The 20405-nt window shown below is 37.6% G+C and overlaps 1 protein-coding gene across 1 annotated transcript; it reads right to left on the bottom strand.

Annotated features, from left to right (window-relative positions):
* Window positions 1–11013: 11013 nt before the first annotated feature.
* On the bottom strand, window positions 11014–17332 carry LOC133320595 (uncharacterized). The gene is made up of 2 exons (XM_061529245.1): window positions 17247–17332; window positions 11014–11497 (listed from the first exon to the last, which is right to left on the bottom strand). Exons 1-2 carry the CDS (start codon window positions 17330–17332, stop codon window positions 11014–11016), a joined length of 570 nt encoding a protein of 189 aa, XP_061385229.1.
* Between the last annotated feature and the right edge of the window lie 3073 nt (window positions 17333–20405).

Raw genomic sequence — 20405 nt, 5'->3', positions numbered from 1 at the left:
TGGGATTGCTATCCTAACATCGGGGCAATCATGTAGTCTTAGGTATAGGTTATAAGTTTTAATATATAATTTTTATTATAATATACATATAAGTAAGTTTCGTAGTTTTCCTGGAACCTCCGGTTGCCACCTTATATAATAGTTACTTCTTTATTTGGTGACTGGGGAGTGGTTTAAAACGTTAAAAACCGTTTTGAAATTTTGTGAGTAACTTTATTTTATAAATTTAAACTACTTACTTTTTTTAAAATATACTGTGGAATATTTGATTATTTCATAATAGAAGGCAAATTTCGTCTCAACTTCCATATTAAATAAATAATAAATAAAAGAGAAAGTATTATCTCCTTGAAAATCATCTGCTCACAGGCATTGCATTTAAATGAGGGCTTGCGAAAAAAAAAATGTCTCAAGTATCATGAAGAAAAGGAATTCCCGTATTCCCGTATTAACTCAAAAAAAGGTGAATAAGACCGAATGACAAACTCCAAAATTCTGTTTACCACGAGACTTCACATTGGCTCCTTTCTATAAATAAAATGATCGTTTTAAATCTTTAAAGACTTACTAAATAATTCTTTAAAAATTTTAAGGCTATTTTCACTATAATATTGTTTAACAAAGTTTTCTAAGTAGATCTTATCCAACAAATGACAACTAAAAGGATGTGCAGTCTTGTCAATTTGCAGCTATTATAAGTTTCGAATTACTTGTGGTATTAGAAATCGGTGGCGGGAATAGGGGTGTTTTATTTCAACAAAATTATATTCATTTATACGTTGAAGCAATCGCATGAAAAGCTTCTTAAAAGCGATATCACATGGCATAAAGGGCAATTGTACCAAGCGTGGTGGTTTCAGTGTGGTCATAATTTTATATTTCTTCACAACTGGAAAAATACATATGTGAATTATTATATGTTCTCTTTGTTTTCGTAGTATTCTCGTACCACTCTCGTAGCATTGTGCCTTAAGATTATGAATACCTAGAACTTCATTTTATGAAATAAAGTTTGTTTCTTCTTCGTAGTTTTTTTTTCTTATGAAACGAATAAAACAAAGAAAAATATATATTTTTAAAATTTTAAAAACTATAAATATACTTTTATATATAACAAAACATGTATATGAATGATAATAATAAAAAAAATCAAAAGGGTTATACGTAGAAAAAGTGAATTGTTTGAAATATACATACACAGATTACTTTCAACTAAAGCAAAAGAAGCTTGTTTCAATAGTTATTCTGTCTGGTGACTCTGAGTTCCCACTGAATTTAGGAACATAAACAGAACAAGGATATTCTATTATTTCTTTTATTTCGGTTTAAGGAGTTTGACAATGTGTAAATTTTAATGATATGAAGTGTACATTGAAGTTGTACGAGTACATATTCTTATGAATTCTTAGATTTCGAAGCGTCTTCGTATCAATTGATACCATAGTACTTTACCTTTATAAAACTACATGGTGCTCCTTACTAAAGGTAGTCTGTTAAAGTAATCGTAAAACACGTCACGTTTCTACATCGCGGTATCAGTTAACACAGAATGTCTGGAGGTGTTTTAGTTCATATTGCACATAAATGTAATAAATAAATAATAATTAATATATATAAATATATTGTAATACTAAATATTGTACTAAATTCCTAAATATTAAACAGTCTCAAAATACTAGCTATAGGTTGTATTCGCAAATTTTTGTAGATCTCCGAAATGGATCTGATAAACACGTCTTATTATGAACTAAACGTGAATATTGGCTTCGAGATTGCCATGACAGCGTCGTGACGCCACGAGAGCGACTTAATGCTTTTCCTAGTATAGACTCTATAGTTACTTTATTGAGTAATTGGCCCCATGCTGTAAAGAAAAAAAATAATTCAAATAATTTAATCTAGTAAAATTTTGATATGGTTTTGAAAGCGTTTTTTTGGTTTTGGTTTCTGAAAGTCATTTCAAACAAGCTAATGATGTCAGTAGCAGAAAATTTTGTAATAAAATAATTTCAAAATAAAATCAACTATTTAATCATTTATATTTTGCATTGTATTTCGAGTCTTCAATCCAAATTCTTTCACTCAATTAATATTCACGGCTTAAAAACTACTCTTTCCAAATAACTCAAACTTGTCCGACGTTGATAATTTGTTAATTTGTAATTTTTTTAATCATACATAAAGTATGAAAATATTTACACCTAAATAAGATTCGGTTTTTTATCTTTATAAAACCACCTGTCTTTCTTTATCCCTATTTACTTTTTGCTGGATGATGCACGTTCCTTTTAAAACAAGTTAAAATTTAAAAACAAATTGTGAACCGTAGTTTCAAGTCACGTTTATTGCGTATTATGAAGTACCAGATGTTCATAAGCTACAGAATACTATTACACAATTTGCTACGGGGATGCTACGAAAACCCAGAGAATTGGTTACGATAAACTACAAATATGCATTTCAAAGGTTATAGTGCAGACGTTTGACAACATGCATGCACGAACTAAGGCGAAACTATATTTTAGTGTCGGCTATCATGAAGAAGGATTCCCGTTTTTAAATTAAATCAAACTAAGATATCTAAAATCAGAGAGCATAAAGGGCAATTGTATCAGGCTTACTGAAACTAATGTAAAAAACAGTTTTTTTTCTTCTGAGATTTTCTTAGACATACATTTTGTAACAATGTATTTTGTCAATCTTAAAAGTCTGCCTTACATACATATCTTGAAAACTAAGAGCAGTGGGTGGTCGTATCAGTATTGTATACAAATCAGAATACTTAAGTTTGTTCTCCTAGTATGCAACGCTATCAAAAACGTGAGCCCCTACTATGTATTTATACGTAACTGTAGTAAGGTCAATAAAGTTTTACTTTTCACAGCAATCTTGAAAATATTGTACTACTCCTTCAGACTTATGAAGTCATGGTTCCCGTACTATGAAACAAACGTGACCAATCTTCGAAGTTCTGGTTGGTTCCTTTGCAACCATGATCAATTGATAGACGAGATGAAAATGAAATCATTCATATACATGTTTTCTAATCAGAAAATAAATAATAAAATATTTAATTATTAATATAATATTAATTGATTTAGATTATAATTAATCAATGTTTTTCAAATACACGTATGTCGGAGTAGGGTCCAGGCCGTGGTTTTTAAAAAGTGTGACGCCAGCATAACTGACATCATCAATGACTTTATTCTTGATTGTAGACCAACATTGTTGTGACTACACTTACACAAGTGGCTACGCAGGTGGTTATGCGGCTGACACCTGATAATTTCAACTACCCTCAATTATTAGTTTTTCAAATAATAAGAATTACACCGACATATGTTTTTTTTCAGTTAATTTTAGTCAAAATTGATTCGAAGTGGAGGGACGAAACTAAGTGCCATTATCATTTTATAGAAAAAGAAATGCCAGCTTCGAAAGTTAAATTTTTTGTACTGGTCTCGTAGCTCCAACGGAACTCATAACATCCTACCAGGAAACATAAATCTATGAAGGTGATGTATCACTATGAATTGAGAGTGAAATTTATGCTATATGAACATATTGGGACAGACGTGTGTTTTAAATATTTCATATATTGAATATATATTGATATTTATTGATATTTATTTGTTTGTCTGTGTTCGTGTGTCATAACCCAATTTACATTTATTAGAGCTTATTTTTATTAATTTTTTTCCTGTTATTCTTATGATATATTTTTGTTCCTATCATATATAAGTTTCTTTTGCGTGTTCCTGAAATCTCGTTTTATGGAAGTGAATTGAATTCATAAAATAATTTGTATTATTTTCAAGTTCGTAGAGCAGTGGACGATCATCGTTCAGTATTGCATACAAACATGATTCCTCAATTAATGTTCATCTGTAATACAAGGTTATAAAGTCAGGTTATATAAAATTTTAATTATTATTATAAAACTATTACTATTATTATTTATTATCACTAAGGTGATCTTTCTCCCCATTAATCTCAAGCTCTAGTTGGTTTGTATAATTTTAAGTTTCATATATTTTTTTATTAAAATTATTAATAATGCTAGATTTATTAATAATTTTATTCAATGCTTCCAATTTGCGTGTAACTTAATTATAACTGTAATTAACTGTATGATGATAACTTTAATAAACTCAGTTTAACGTATGAGAAGAAATGTGGGAAAAATTCCTCTAGCTAAGCTGTATTGGTTGCATAACACCAACTCATAACATCCTACTAAGAGAACATACAACCGCGTAGGTGATGTTTCACAAGGGGGTGGAAGTGAAACTATCTATCTATATTTAATATAGTCTACTTGTTTGTGTGATGGTTGTCTTTTATGTATGTGTAAGTTTGGTATGACTGGCTTGCTAGCTGGCTCTTTGATAATTACGAATATTGACATCGCACTATTATTTTCTTACTTCAAAGTTAAATTCATAACGAGGGCAAAGTGGACAGAAAATTCAAAATAGTTTAGTTTTTCCCTGAGTTATTCACTAAACACAAATTGTATTCAAAATTTTGAAGCTTCTATATAAACTAGAAGCGCCTTACAGTTTGGATGATGGGTCAGTCAGTGAATGAAAAAATTTAACAAACTAAGAACTTTGTCTAGTTGTAATGCTTGAGTTACTTTTTTCTTGCTTACCAGAAATATAGGCGTCAAGTTTAATGCGAAATGTACTTATAGGTCGAAAATGTCCCGAAATAATTTGAGAAAAGTGTAATACGGCCATGCCGCTTTTTATTTTTGCTCGACTTGGCGGTTCACTATCGTACAAACAGGTAAATTTTACAATTCATTTTTCAGACAATATCGAATTTTATCTATAGTAACAAAATAGTTTTAAATCCAATCACCACTTCAATAAGTCAATATATATTTTTAGTTATAATTATTTAAAATAATTTAAATTGTGATATTCTTGATGATTCTAAGCTTAACGATATTTATATTCTAATATTTATTGGAAACTCTTATGATGGTTAAACTAGCGCCATCTGTATTTTGTTATAATAGTGTAAATTAATGTTAATAATGTTTCTGTACAGTAATTTAAATGTCCAATACTTGACAATTGGTTTTATAATTTATAATGAGAGCTTCTGCATGTTTTACGTAATGTTCAGTGTTTTATAATTTTATGGAAACTCTTATGAGGGAAACTAGCGCCCTCTGTATGATATGTAACTTACCCTCACCTAAAAATGTTACCTTTGAATATTATAAATAGGATGTAAGTGCTAGACTGGGGGATTTCTGGTACGAGTTGTGGAGCAATAGACATCTAAGTGGAAGTACTGCCTTATTTATTTCTAACAATATGTACAAAATTTCTATTTAATTAATGTCGGCTAGGTATGCGTGTTCATATTGTATCATATCTTAGGTCTATCCAACGACGATCCCTATGTACACTACGAGGTTCTCTAACCTCTCGCACAAATTGGTAGATTTAAAATTCTCTCTTTAGATAAACGAAATGTATGTAATGAGACTAGTATTTTTCGGATAAACTACGCGTGATTTATTTTTGTAAAAACTACATACTCCCGACGATTCGGTTACTTTTCAGCAACCGTGATCACATCTGACATCTCGTCTGCCCGTGATCACGGTTGCTGAAAAGTAACCGAAACGTCGGGAGTATGTAGTTTTTTACAAAAATAAATCATCAAAGTTTATCCGAAAAATACTAGTTTCATTTAAATGAATTAAACTCGCGAAAATCTTAGATCTCATTATGTATGTAATGTATGACTAATTATACATACCCACATGATCACACAGTTTTTAGTCATTGACACAGCCACATAGTCGGATAGTATTATTAATGAAGCACACAGATACATTTTCCATAACCATGACATTAGAAAATCATAAAGTCTTGGTCGTTGACAGACTCTTACGCATCGGTGATATCTGTTGTTATTTTAATAAAACATAAGTGGATTTAATATGGTTACTATGACAACCGACATAAAACCTAATTTTATGACGGTGACGTGTTAATAGAATGAAGATCCAAATCTCCAGTGCAATCGGATATGATATTATTCGGTAATTTAATGGACCGAATGATTAATTGTGAATTTGCAATGCGAATGTAAGACACTCCGTCTCTGCTTAATACATCGGTGCCTATAACTACCGGAGTATTCAAAAACGTACTCGGTACTTATATTATTTGGTATTTCCGCGCCACAAAAACCACGCAACAGTGGAATGCACGCATGTAGTTTGCATGAAAAATGCTTAGCTAAATCAGAGCTTATTACGAGATGTATGAACCGGTATCCATTAATACATCTGTCGGGATGCCACCTAGTACCGCCGTTATTACGTCACGATTATTAATGTCAGTTACGACTTCTCGACAAAAATTTACGTTACCCGAGTTCGATCGTCCTTAAGCAAAACAGTTCGGTTCACTATGACCGACTTTCTTACAGAAGTTACAAGCTACGGATTTAATTGAAACGAATTAGTCCTTGAGGATTGAGGCAGAGGCAAGTTTCGTGGCTTAGTTTTATTAATGTCAGGTTTAGGCCGTTTATTACTGCATGATGCACTCATGTGTCCCCATTTATTATACTCACAGCATTTAATATTCATTTATTTATATATTTATATACCAAGAGAAGAAATAGTTACATAATTAATTATGAAAGAAATGTGATGCACAAATGATAACTTATCTCTTAAAGAGACCTCTACCAGAAACCCTTTTCATAAAGGAAACTACATAAAAAAGCATGGTGTGCATAGGTACAATAAAAATAGTGAAGGAAAAAAAATATAGAGGTATATACATACAAAAAAAATATAATCATAGAAAATTTTGATATTATACATACATATGTAGATATATACATAATATACACATAAATATATACAAATAGTATGAAAAATAAACATTACATATCAGAAGGTAAAAGTGACAGAAGATGTCACTTAAGTTAATGTTTAAATACAGGTGCACTTGGACTCTCTTTGTAAACAGAAGGTGGGAGTGAGTTCCAAAGCTGTGCACCTTGGACAGAGAAGGATTTACGGAAAAAATTGTATTAAAGGAAGGGATATCACGAGGCTCCACTATGCTATATTTTGCATATCATGTTATATATCCCTGAATATAATGGTGAAATTTAAGAATACTCCTTGCCATAAAGACATCTAATAATTAATTATAACTGGCTATTGGATAATAATAGTATGTAATTTTACCAGACAAACATTTCATTATATACTTTTGTTGTTTGACGAATTCCTGATCAGCAACCATGATCAGCAACCGTGATCACATCTGACATCTCGTCTGCCCGTGATCACGGTTGCTGAAAAGTAACCGAAACGTCGGGAGTATGTAGTTTTTTACAAAAATAAATCACGCGTAGTTTATCCGAAAAATACTAGTTTCATTACATACATTTCGTTTATCTAAAGAGAGAATTTTAAATCTACCGATTTGTGCGAGAGGTTACAGAACCCCGTAGTGTACATAGGGATCGTCGTTGGATAGACATAATATATGAAACAATATGAACACGCATACCTTTTTTTTTTTTTTTTTTATAAAGGGGAAAATCATCATATGACCCCTCTTGTCCTGGGTGGGGCAAGAGGGAGTGTCAGACTCTTACTGACTAAAGACCCCCCCGTACCTTCTCCTGCTCCGAGCCAGGCCGCGGTACATCATTTCGCTTGCACCCGCAACCCGGCTTGGCAACGGCTCTCGGGCCCCATCTGTGGTGGTCAGATGTCTCTTTGAGGCGCGCGCGGTACGCTACGCGCCGTACGCTTAGGTCTGGTTCTGATCGGGCGACAAGCTACCCTTGCTCGCCGTCCGCAGACCCGCGCTTACGGTGGCTGAAGGTCATCTCGCGATCCCCAACGCCTGGAGCGTCCCCTGCAGCGTCTGGCGCGTGAAGAGGATCGTTCCCTCATGCGCTCCGCGTCCTCCTTAACTAGCATGACTGCTTCGCAAAAGGAGGAGACGGCTTCCCAGTGCCTCTTGCTCCGCACCATGGCCTGAACTAAAGCCGCACGCGAGAGGTCACCGCCGCCGATGGCTACCCTGAGGACACGGCGGTGCTCAGCCCAAGCTGGGCACTCCGCCACCGTATGCTCCACCGTGTCCTCTGGCTGGTCGTCGCAATGTCGACACCCGGGCGTCTCCTCCCTTCGTATCCGAAACAGGTACCTCCCAAAACATCCGTGCCCGGAAAGCACCTGCGTCAGGCGGAAGGTGAGCACGCCGTAGCGTCTCTCCAGCCACTCCTCAAAGATTGGTTTTACCGCTGCGATAGTAGCGAGCCCAGCCTTCGGCTGAGACAATCGTTCCTTCCACTGTGTCATGAGATCACGCTGGAGTTCATCTTGCCACGCTCTGATCTGGCACGGCAGCGGAGCTTGGCCCTGGCGACAAGCTTCAGCGCGCAAACTGAAGACCTGCGCAAGCGCCTTCGCCTCTAGATCCCAGGGCGGTGATCCGGCAAGGAGGTTCGCAGCCTCTCCGGAAATAGGGCGATAACCACGGATTATCCGAATGGCCATAACCCTCTGGGACGCGATCAGCGTACGAGCTGGACGCCGGCTCAGATTTAGCGCCCACACAGGGGCTCCGTAGAGGACCATGGACTGCATGATTCCCAAATATAACCTCCGGCAGGAGGCATTCGGACCCCCCAAGTTAGGAAGGAGCCGCTTGAGCGCAGCCCCTGTCCGTTCCAGCTTAGGAGCCAAACGTCGGAAGTGTTCCGCGAAGTTCCACCGGCTATCGAGGACAAGACCTAGGTACTTCATCGTCGACTCGACGCCGATGGTAACCCCTCCCGCCGTTATTCGGGACCCACCTGCAGGTGGTGCATTCCGCTGGCTGTAAAAGCTCATGGCCTCGGACTTATGGAGCGCCACCTCGAGTCCTAACTGCCGGATCTTAGAAACGAGTGTTTCAACTGCACATGTCATCAGGTTGGCCGCCGCCTGGTGCGACCTCCCATTGGCTAGCACCAGCGTGTCGTCAGCATAACAAACCACTCTGACGCCTCCGGGAAGGTCGGTGCGCAGCACCCAGTCGTACCCGATACTCCACAAGAGCGGGCCCAGAACCGAGCCCTGTGGAACACCGCGCGACATATCTCTGCGCTTCCACTCGCCTCGCTGACCAGGGTAGATGACAGACCTCTCCATCAGGTAAGCCTCGACTACACGGCGGAGGTAGGTAGGCACCCGGTGATATCGGAGTGCCTCTAGGATGCAGCTCCAGGGCAGCGAGTTGAAGGCGTTTGCGATATCCAGAGACATCGCCACGACAACCCTCCCTCTGGCCACTGCAGACCCCGTCGTGAGGTCCCTCACGCGCATGATTGCATCTACCGTGGAACGCCCTTTGCAAAAACCGAACTGGTTGTCTGCTAGATCCGGCCCTCTGCCGGTCAGGTGCGCGACGAGGCGGTTCGAAAGTATTCTTTCGAAGAGCTTTCCCACCTCATCCAGCAGCATGATAGGCCGGTACGCGGACGGAGAGTCCGCAGGGCGGTCCGGCTTCCTCACGAGAACCAGTTTACCTGTCTTCCAAGACAGCGGGAACTGGCCCCTCTCCAAACATGCACTGAAGAGACCAATTAGTCGAGGCTTTAAAGGCTCCGACGCCAAGACCCATGCCTTAGCAGGCAGATCGTCAGGTCCTGGGGCGGTTTTCTTGGTGCCCAATCGCCGCACCGCTGCTCTCAATTCTACCTCGGTCACCACCGGAGTACTGTCGTCATCCTCGTCAGAATCCGCATAAGGCACTCCAGGTTGCGGAGTCATTGTCGGAGGGGTGTACTCCCTTTGCAGTCGGGGGAATAATGTGCTCACCACTGCCTCCACCACCTCCGGCCGAAGTGTCTGAGTTAGCGGTTGAGCCATGGTGCGAAGTTTATTCCGCACCATTCGATAAGGCTGTCCCCACGGGTCTCTGTTCAGACTCTCCAGCATCTCCTGGCGGGCCTGGTCTTTGGCCCGCCGGATTTCCACCCTGAGAGTAGCTTTCGCAGCCCTGTTCTCCTCGTACAATTCCGCCTGTCTAGTTTCAGCGTCCAGAACCTGAATGCGGAGCTTGCGGTGCCTGGTGTATCGGCGTCGCGTTGCGATGCACTCACCGCGTAGAGCAGCCAGTTTCCGAGACCACCAATACACTTGCCCCTTGCGCTGACCTGGCCGGACCCGAGGCATCGCTACGTCACACATCCTGGACATGGCGTCCTGGAGCCATCTTGCCTCCTCATTGACTTCGGCAGGCCTTTCTGGTGGAATTACCCAGGCCTGCACAATTGCGGCTTCGAGAAACAACTCTCGGTCTAGCTGCCTCAGGGCCCATCGCGTTCCACAGGGCGCCTGCCTGACCGGCGGGTCTTCGGACTCGGCAAAGACGTCGAACCGGATATACCGGTGGTCGGAATACGTCTCCACGTCCTCCATGACGCGCCAGTCAACGACGCGCGATGACAGAGTTGGGCTGGCAAACGAGATGTCCACTACCGACTCACCCTGCATCCGCACGCACGTAGGCACAGAACCCTGGTTTAGAATAACGAGGCCTGTCTCTAAAGCCCAGTCTTCCACCATCCTACCCCGTACGTCGGTGAGCCGAGAACCCCAAGCCAAGTTCTTGGCATTGAAGTCCCCTAGGACGAGCACAGTGAGAGAACGGAACTCGTTAACGACGTTAACCAAATCCCTAAGGGAGTTGTGAAACTCGGAGAGAGATCGGTTCGGAGAGAAGTAAACGCCCACCACAGCGATATCTCCAAACCGAGCAGCAACGCAGCCCCTGCTTCTCTGAGGCCTCTCTAGGGTCGGGGTGCCATTGGTAGCCGACGAGATGATAGTCACCGAGTCATCGAGCTCTGAGACTACAGCGACATTTATCGACCACTCCGCCATGCTCTGGAGCAGAAGATCCTGAGCAGCAGCGCAGTGGTTAATATTCGCCTGAAGTATGCGTAATGGAGCCATTATTAACAGTCCATCACGGCCTCCTCCGTGGTGGCAGCGGCGATAGCAGCAGTATCGGGAGTGGTGGCGACTGCGGCAACGGCGGCGGGAACAACAGCAGAGTCAACGTTGGAGGCAGAGAACTTACCCCTGCCCCTGGATTTGACGGGAGGGGAGCAGGACTTGCCCCCTACCCGATGGTCAGCCGGCTTGCCGGCGGCTGCACATGCATCACAGTGCAGCGGGGCAGTGCACGAACTAGCCCTATGACCGGGTTGACCACAGCGGAAGCAGAGATCGCTGCGGTCCACCTCCGAGGTGCATTTAGCGCTCACATGGTCCCCAATGTGGCATCGGAAGCACCTTAGAGGTCGGGGCTCCAGCAGCCTCACCTGCGCCGAAACCCAGCCCACCAGGAGCCTTTTACCCTCTTTTATTCTCTTGGCCGCTGTGACGGGACAGCTAACCACAACTGTTCGTAGTCCCGTACAATATGAACACGCATACCTAGCCGACAATAATTAAATAGAAATTTTGTACATATTGTTAGAAATAAATAAGGCAGTACTTCCACTTAGATGTTTGTTGCTCCACAACTCGTATCAGAAATCCCCCACTCTAGTACTTACATCCTATTTATAATATTCAAAGGTAATATAAAACCAATTGTCAAGTATTTGGACATTTAAATTACTGTACAGAAACATTATTAACATTAATTTACACTGTTATAACAAATATACAGATGGCGCTAGTTTAACCATCACAAGAGTTTCCAATAATATTAGAATATAAATATCGTTAAGCTTAGAATCATCAAGTATATCACAATTTAAATTATTTTAAATAATTATAACTAACACTCGGCCTTTCCTGATTCACAAATTTACGACCTCGTAATGGTATTGTGAACTATGTTACAATTTAAAATATCAATTTCCAGGTTTGTAAAAGTCCTAGAATCAAAATTGAGGTTGTTTTTATTGAAGAAATTTTATAACTGTAAATAACAACTTATTTTCCAAAATATTTTACTGCATGTATAGTACAAACTTCATGATATAATGTGCTACTTTACAGAAGATTCCCCAAAAATTAATTAAACGATCGGCCATATTGACAGCATATTACGTCCTCGTAATAGAATTATAACAATACAGCAGTACAAAGTTCTCAATAAACCTTAATTTATCTATTTCTGTTTTATGCACCGGACACAACAAGATGCTTTTGAAACTAGATCAATGAACAAACCAATTCGATAATATTTCCATGGGACACCTACATGGACTCTTTTTTTTCTTAGCATCGGACACACCAGGATGCTTATAAAACAAAACAAGAGTGATTATATTTCCATGGGACACATCAACATGGCTATTTTTCTTGTTTAACTTGGCACTGGACTTATCATAATGGACACACCATAAAGCCCTTTTTTTTAGAACTTTATTCACTGGACAAAACAATTTGATCTCAATACCATGGGACCCACCATCATGGCTATTCATTTTATTTAGCACTGGATACACCATGATACTCTTCAATTTTATTTATTTAAACTATTTTTATTTTAAAATATTAATCTCCCTAATAATGGGGCAAATATTCCAGTCACACGGGTCAGTGACCAAGTGTTTCTGGGAAGTGAAAATGTCAGTCAACTCATTAACAGATTCCAAAAATTCACGTACTATTCGACAGGTATTCAAAATAGCAGCTTTTTGCATGGTGATGTATGCGAGTGGTGGTAAATCCAGAATTTTTGACTTTGGTGTGAGTGTTTAGGATGACTCCAGTAGCGGAAAGCACGATAGGGCCAATATGGATTAATTAATTTTATTTCCATGGGACACACCTACATGGATTCTCTTTTTCTTAGCACCGGACACCCCTGGATGCTTTTAACACTGGACAAACCAGTTAGAACTCTTATTTCCATGGGACACACACAGCTTGGTATTAACAAATTTTTGCCAAGTATTAGTATTTCATATTTTTACTCTTGCATGGTATGCGACTCAACATATTCAATTATGTTTTAACATCATTATTATGATTACACATTGAATTTTCACTTTATAAAGCGTAATATATATCACTTACTCTCCATATTGTAAGTGATTTATTTGGATTTAACCTTTGATGAAAAGAAAAATATCAATTACATTAGATAGCTGAAACATTTTCTTTCTTAGTCAAATATCATCATCATTAGATTCACTATACATTATGACATTTGTATTTAATTATTTGTATTAAATATTTTGTATTTTTATTAAATATTTTATATTTAATTCTATATTAATTTAAGATATACATATATTTCTATAACGATAATTCAAATATTCTTTTAATTCATGACTTTACATAATCAGTACTTTTTTTTTACTTGTAGGTAGCATGTTATTGTAGACATGTAGTCCATGTAAAGTTTCATTTTTAGATTCATTTTGTATGTGGTTTTAGTGCAAGCAGTAAGTTTAAATTCATTTTGTGCGTCGTTTTATGTGAAATCTGGAACAGTACGCGGTAAGTGATTTTGTGTATATACATACTAGTAATATTTTACTGTTCGTTTCATCGTTTTTATGTAATAATTGTATATTGACCGTCAGCTTAATATGATTTAATAAAATTATAAATAATTTTCGAAAATAATTACATTTGATGGTTAAAATTCTTCATCATATCTACCTACACCATGCACCATTATTTACTTATTTCTTTCAACTTTCTTTGTCCGTATTATCACCACTACTAACATGTTGTATTAGAAACTTTTCATTTGTCCCCCGCTATAACATTATAATATCTTATCCGCTTTATTCAAGGATTTCACCCTATAATGATCGTTATCATATATTTCAACTTTATAAAATCTGGCATATTTGTTGACAAGTTTTCCACTCGTTAATCCTTTTTTTATTATTATTATTACTACGCTGATTTGTACTTCGCCTAAAAGAATTTTGTATAATAAGTCTTTTCTATCGTACCCCTCTTTACTTTTTATAGAAACGTTAATATTATTTTTTTGAGCTTGAGAACGCAACTCGGATATTTGAGTTGTTTTTTTGTTTTACAGTATAAAATGCAGTTCAAATCGAGGCTTATATCCATATAGTAATTCTAAAGGACATTTCTGGGTACTGCTGTTTATGCTGTAATGGATGCCTCTTTTCCACTTATGGATTAAATTGTTCCCAGTCTATCTCATTTTCACCAGTATACGCTGTTAATGATTGAAGAATGGTGCGATTACTACGTTCGACTTGCCCATTTGCTCTTAGACAGGGAACTGCATTTAATATATTCCGAATTTGTTTAAGGGTGCAATAGTTTGAAAACTTTTGGTGGTAAAAGCCTTCCCACGGTCTGTTATTAGTCGAGTAGGCAGTCCGAAAACGAGCGTAAGAAAATTCATTGTATGTATTACGTGAATTGTAAAAGTATTAGGAACAGGTTGCAGTCAAACAATTTACTGAAAGCGTCTATTACTACCAATAAGTAACAATTTTGGTTTAACGAATTTACACAAGGGACCAATTATTGAGATGCCACGGAATATTCCGTTTTTCAAGGGATTTAAAAAGCCTCGTTTCCCAAATGGTTTTTTTTTTTTTGGCAAATTGACATGGAATGCATACCTTCACATATTTAGTAAAATCATTTTAGTTTTCGAACTAATATTGTCTCTGAACAATCTCATAACCCTGGTTGCATTCATGTGACCATATCATTAAACATTTTTGCGATTTTATTCTCGTTACTTTTCTATGCAGAATACCGTCTTTAATAGATACAACTCCTATATTCATAATTTTATGTTATTAATAATGACTTGTAATTCAAGATCATCATTTTGCACTGCTATAATCCAATTTTCTGTTGTAATATGTTGTAAAGGTAGAGCATTGCGATTCAGCGAGTCTACGTGTCGAATTTGTATTTCTGGTCTATATTGCACTTCAAAATTGTAACTTTGTAGTTCTAGCCATCATCGTCCTATCCTTGGTAACTACTGAGAGCCTGACAATCGGTAAATATTTTAAAAGGTCGACCCAAGAGATATACACGAAATTTCTAATACTAAACACAACTGCCATTGCTTTAAGTTCATACGAGTGATTTTTTGTTCTATGGATGTGGTTTGTTTACTGAAATATGCTATAGGTTTAATTCACCTTTCAACTGTTTTTAAAATAAAATACCACCAACTCCATGACTTGATGCATATATGTTTAACTGTGTTTCAAGTTCGGAATTATATACAGCCAGTACTGGTTCAGATTTTAAAGCTCGTTTATACCAATAACGAATTTTGTTCTTCTTCCCCCATTTCCACAATTGGTATTTCGTAGTAAAATACATAGCGGACGAATTCTATTCTCGAAAGATTTAATGAATTTACGGAAGTAACCAGCTTACACCCATAAATCTTCTTAAATCGTGAATATTATTTGGTTCTCTAAATTCATTTAGTGCTTTTAATTTATTTGGCTATGGTCGGATCTCTCCACACGATATGATGTGACCTAAGTAATTGATTCTTGCTTTTAAGAATGAACATTTGTCCCGACGCAATATTACACCATATTTGCTCAATAAAATCAAAATTAGTTCTCAATTTTCCAACGCCTGCGGGATAGTTTTTGAAAATAATAAAATATCGTTGATAATGAGGAAGCGAATTCAAATCTATACTTATTCAGCATAAAATTCATCACTCTTTTATTGACATACGATACGGGTGATGATAAAAGGGAACTTAAGTGGTTAGTTCAATTTTTATTTCTATATCAAATCTCCTACCCCTACATGATCATCAAAACAATGATCAAATTTATTTAAGATTTTGAAGATTGTCTAGGTCCGATCTTGACACATCTGTATCGATTTTAATATTACCCGATTTATATTCAGAACCTCGAGTAATGCAAAGTGTAGCAAATTGTTATCGGTTAATATACTAAGTCGTTTACGTCGATATACCCCCGGTTACCATTTATTTCAGTTATTTGTTCTGGAATATCATTTCTTTACCAAGACACCTATGTTCAGACCGTTCAAGTTTCACAGAACACCATCGACATATTGTCGACAAATTGGTCCGTATAAACTAAATTTTGATTAATCCATTAACAATTTTCAGGTCATGAGGTACCCTTAATTCTATTTTTGATAGATGGACGTCATTATGATTTGAAAATGGTAGTTCCATATTAACAGTGCTATTATTGTAGGAAATGTTAAAGTATCCGTCGCTATCATAACACATATTCCCGGTAATTCACTAAAGGCCCGCCCTATTATCATGTCGGTGTCTTGTAGGTTATCACAAGACTATCAAACCGATGTGCTAGCCCCGACGCCATCTATGTTCAAATTCAAAATTCAAAAGCTACTATAGAGTTTCACCTTCTGGTGTTATAATTTGACGCCCATAACCTTTTATGCTTGTTTGACATATATTATATTTTAAATTGATTTTTTAGAGCCGCTGATACTGTTATAGTATTATTAAAGTCAATATATGCAGTCAATTTAAAACCGTTAGCAATAATAATTTTACGAAATTTTGGTGATCCACATCAATCGGGCTAACAATTTAGATTTTTTTCATCGAATTTATTGTTAGGTTTGACATAAGAACTATTTGGAGCCGATAGATTTTTAAAATAACAGTCTTTCTCTTCATAACCTACTTTACCACAATGATCGGACTTTTTAAATCTGCAATATTCCGTTTTATGAACAATTTTATTATAATTATTACATCGGACGTTTTCCCTACATTGGGATGATATACATTGGGATGATGTGAGTCCACATGAAAAACATTTAGGCCCTGAATCTTTATCAAAAGTTAAATTATTTGTTAATTTTGAGGGTTCAACTATAGTATCCGTTAAATAATTAAGTATCTTAAGAACCGGTGGCTTTAGAACCTGTGCCTCGGGTTCCAGCTTTCAAATTACGTGGCAGATTATATGATCACTTAACTCACATGACTCTCCAAGAGCTGGCTTTTTGAAAAAAAAAGTATCACCTGTGCATCCTGACGTTTGTTAGTTGCAACCATGTCGTGTAGTTTCGCAGCGAATCCGCGCTTGAGAGGGAAAAGTCTTTTCCACTCGCTCCAGGTCACATCGATGTTTTATGGTGTTCAAACCGTAGCAGAGTTTTTCCTTCCAAGTTGCTTGTCATGTTGTATATTAAAGCTCTTTTTTATCATAATATTTAAGCTTCTTACTTGAGCTTCAGCATCTCCTTGTTATTTGTATAGGGTCCAGGTTGTAATTGCGTTGCCATCTCACACTGGCTAGTAACTTCAATCATTTTCTCCAGGTGGTCTAAACGTTCAGGTATCTGTAGATCGGAGAGGTTTTCTTGTTTCTTTTTTCTTCAGGCTTCTTTGTGACATATGGCAGCGGTTCATCTTCATTATTTCCAGTTGACAGGATATCTCGCGAACGATCCGTATACTTCTGACTTGTTAAAAATAAATAAGGCAGTACTTCCACTTAGATGTCTATTGCTCCACAACTCGTACCAGAAATCCCCCAGTCTAGCACTTACATCCTATTTATAATATTCAAAGGTAACATTTTTAGGTGAGGGTAAGTTACAATATCATACAGAGGGCGCTAGTTTCCCTCATAAGAGTTTCCATAAGACGAAGAGACGAAACCTCTTAGCATTCAATGGATTCACCGTGCGGGTGCCGGGTCCATTGCGTTGCAGGGAGTGGAGCTTTAACAGTGCCTGGGACTTGCGACCCAGGTGTAGGTTTAAGGGGCCCCTAACTAACGCGCGTTAAACGCTCACCTCCACTGTCCAAGCTCCTCTCCCTACCTAACCATATTTGACAAGAACCTACTAGGGCTGCCTTCGAAGTACGTTCCAAGAACGAATTGATGTGAGTTCTGGACAGGCCCAAGTCTTTAGTAGGTTGTAGAGAGATTTAGCCGTTATACCTCTCGCTCCCACTTCTACCGCATATAAATCCACGACGAACCTATTTCGAGTGAGTTCGTTTGTGAGCTCGTAATATTGTTGACCTTGATGGTATGGTCTTTGGGGGTGTTGGTTTCCCAAGGAACCGTAAGCTCTATCATCACAACGCGCTTTAAGATTCGCGAATACATGATATGTCCGGTCTGGAGGCCGACGCACAAATATCCTCGGGATTTTGTATTGTTTTTTCACACGTATCCATCATTATAGTCCAATCCGTAGCCGCTTTAAGGATGGAGTAAGGCTTGACATTTGTTTTATAGTCCTAATGCCCTCTCTCACAAAACCTACTGATCGCTCGTTTGTGGTTATTCCTTTTTGCGCTCTGGCTACCGAAACACTAACCGCTTCACGTATGATTTCCAGAACCCTATCGTGACGACGCGAGTATTGACCGCTATCGAGGAGTACCTTACATCCCACTAACAAGTGCCTAGCAGTTCCAACTGCCTTCCCACAGATATAGCAAGTCTTTTCGGTACCTTTACCCCATCTTACTAAATTACTCTGATCTGGGAGAGTCATCTGGAATGCATTGAGATAGAATTTTAGCAATGCTGGCGACCAATCATGGATTAAGGTGCGCCATTTTAGTGCTAATGGGATGCAAAAATCTCCTATGTCTAACCACTCGTTCTGCATTTCTAAACTTATTGCATGGATCTTATATTTATCATTCTCGTCTTGTCGAATAAAAGACTTCAATATATCCGTATCTTGGACCTTCCTACTTGATCCTAACCCTACTCTGTTACTTTGCGCTCCTATCATAAACTGCTTGTGGAATTGAAGCCTTGACTCTAGCTCTGGGGCATCTTTGTCTTTTGGGAGCGATGTAACGACGTCATCCTGGGATTTCCCCAAGATGTACCTCTTGGAAACTCTCAGGTGTTTATAGAGCTCCGATGGCCTTTTTAGACTCATCCCAAAACTATTGCGATCCCTAAATAAAGCCGATGAATCAGCCGTTAGCGCGAGCCCGAGCCACAACTTCAACATCTTTATGACGCCTGCATCTAACTTTGACAAAAGGGTTTTATTAAAATCATAAACGAGGAAAGGCCAATTTAAACGTGAAGTTAGATAATTATCGTAGATCCAAGCTTTTTTATAAAAACTGAACATTACGTAAAACATGCAGAAGCTCTCATTATAAATTATAAAACCAATTGTCAAGTATTTGGACATTTAAATTACTGTACAGAAACATTATTAACATTAATTTACACTATTATAACAAATATACAGATGGCGCTAGTTTAACCATCATAGAGTTTCCAATAAATATTAGAATATAAATATCGTTAAGCTTAGAATCATCAAGAATATCACAATTTAAATTATTTTAAATAATTATAACTAAAAATATATATTGACTTATTGAAGTGGTGATTGGATTTAAAACTATTTTGTTACTATAGATAAAATTCGATATTGTCTGAAAATGAATTGTAAAATTTACCTGTTTGTACGATAGTGAACCGCCAAGTCGAGCAAAAATAAAAAAGCGGCATGGCCGTATTACACTTTTCTCAAATTATTTCGGGACATTTTCGACCTATAAGTACATTTCGCATTAAACTTGACGCCTATATTTCTGGTAAGCAAGAAAAAAGTAACTCAAGCATTACAACTAGACAAAGTTCTTAGTTTTGTTAAATTTTTTCATTCACTGACTGACCCATCATCCAAACTGTAAGGCGCTTCTAGTTTATATAGAAGCTTCAAAATTTTGAATACAATTTGTGTTTAGTGAATAACTCAGGGAAAAACTAACTATTTTTGAATTTTCTGTCCACTTTGCCCTCGTTATGAATTTAACTTTGAAGTAAGAATAAATAATAGTGCGATGTCAATATTCGTAATTATCAAAGAGCCAGCTAGCAAGCCAGTCATACCAAACTTACACATACATAAAAGACAACCATCACACAAACAAGTAGACTATATTAATATAGATAGATAGTTTCACTTCCACCCCCTGTGAAACATCACCTACGCGGTTGTATGTTCTCTTAGTAGGATGTTATGAGTTGGTGTTATGCAACCAATACAGCTTAGCTAGAGGAATTTTTCCCACATTTCTTCTCATACGTTAAACTGAGTTTATTAAAGTTATCATCATACAGTTAATTACAGTTATAATTAAGTTACACGCAAATTGGAAGCATTGAATAAATTATTAATAAATCTAGCATTTATTAATAATTTTAATAAAAAAATATATGAAACTTAAAATTATACAAACCAACTAGAGCTTGAGATTAATGGGAGAAAGATCACCTTAGTGATAATAAATAATAATAGTTAATAGTTTTATAATAATAATTAAAATTTTTATATAACCTGACTTTATAACCTTGTATTACAGATGAACATTAATTGAGGAATCATG

This window comes from Danaus plexippus, unplaced genomic scaffold (genome assembly GCF_018135715.1).
Source record: "Danaus plexippus unplaced genomic scaffold, MEX_DaPlex mxdp_38, whole genome shotgun sequence".
NCBI classification, from domain to species: Eukaryota; Metazoa; Arthropoda; class Insecta; order Lepidoptera; family Nymphalidae; genus Danaus; species Danaus plexippus.
The sequence above is the reverse complement of the archived record's forward strand: the minus strand, read 5'-3'. Positions and strand labels throughout refer to the sequence as shown.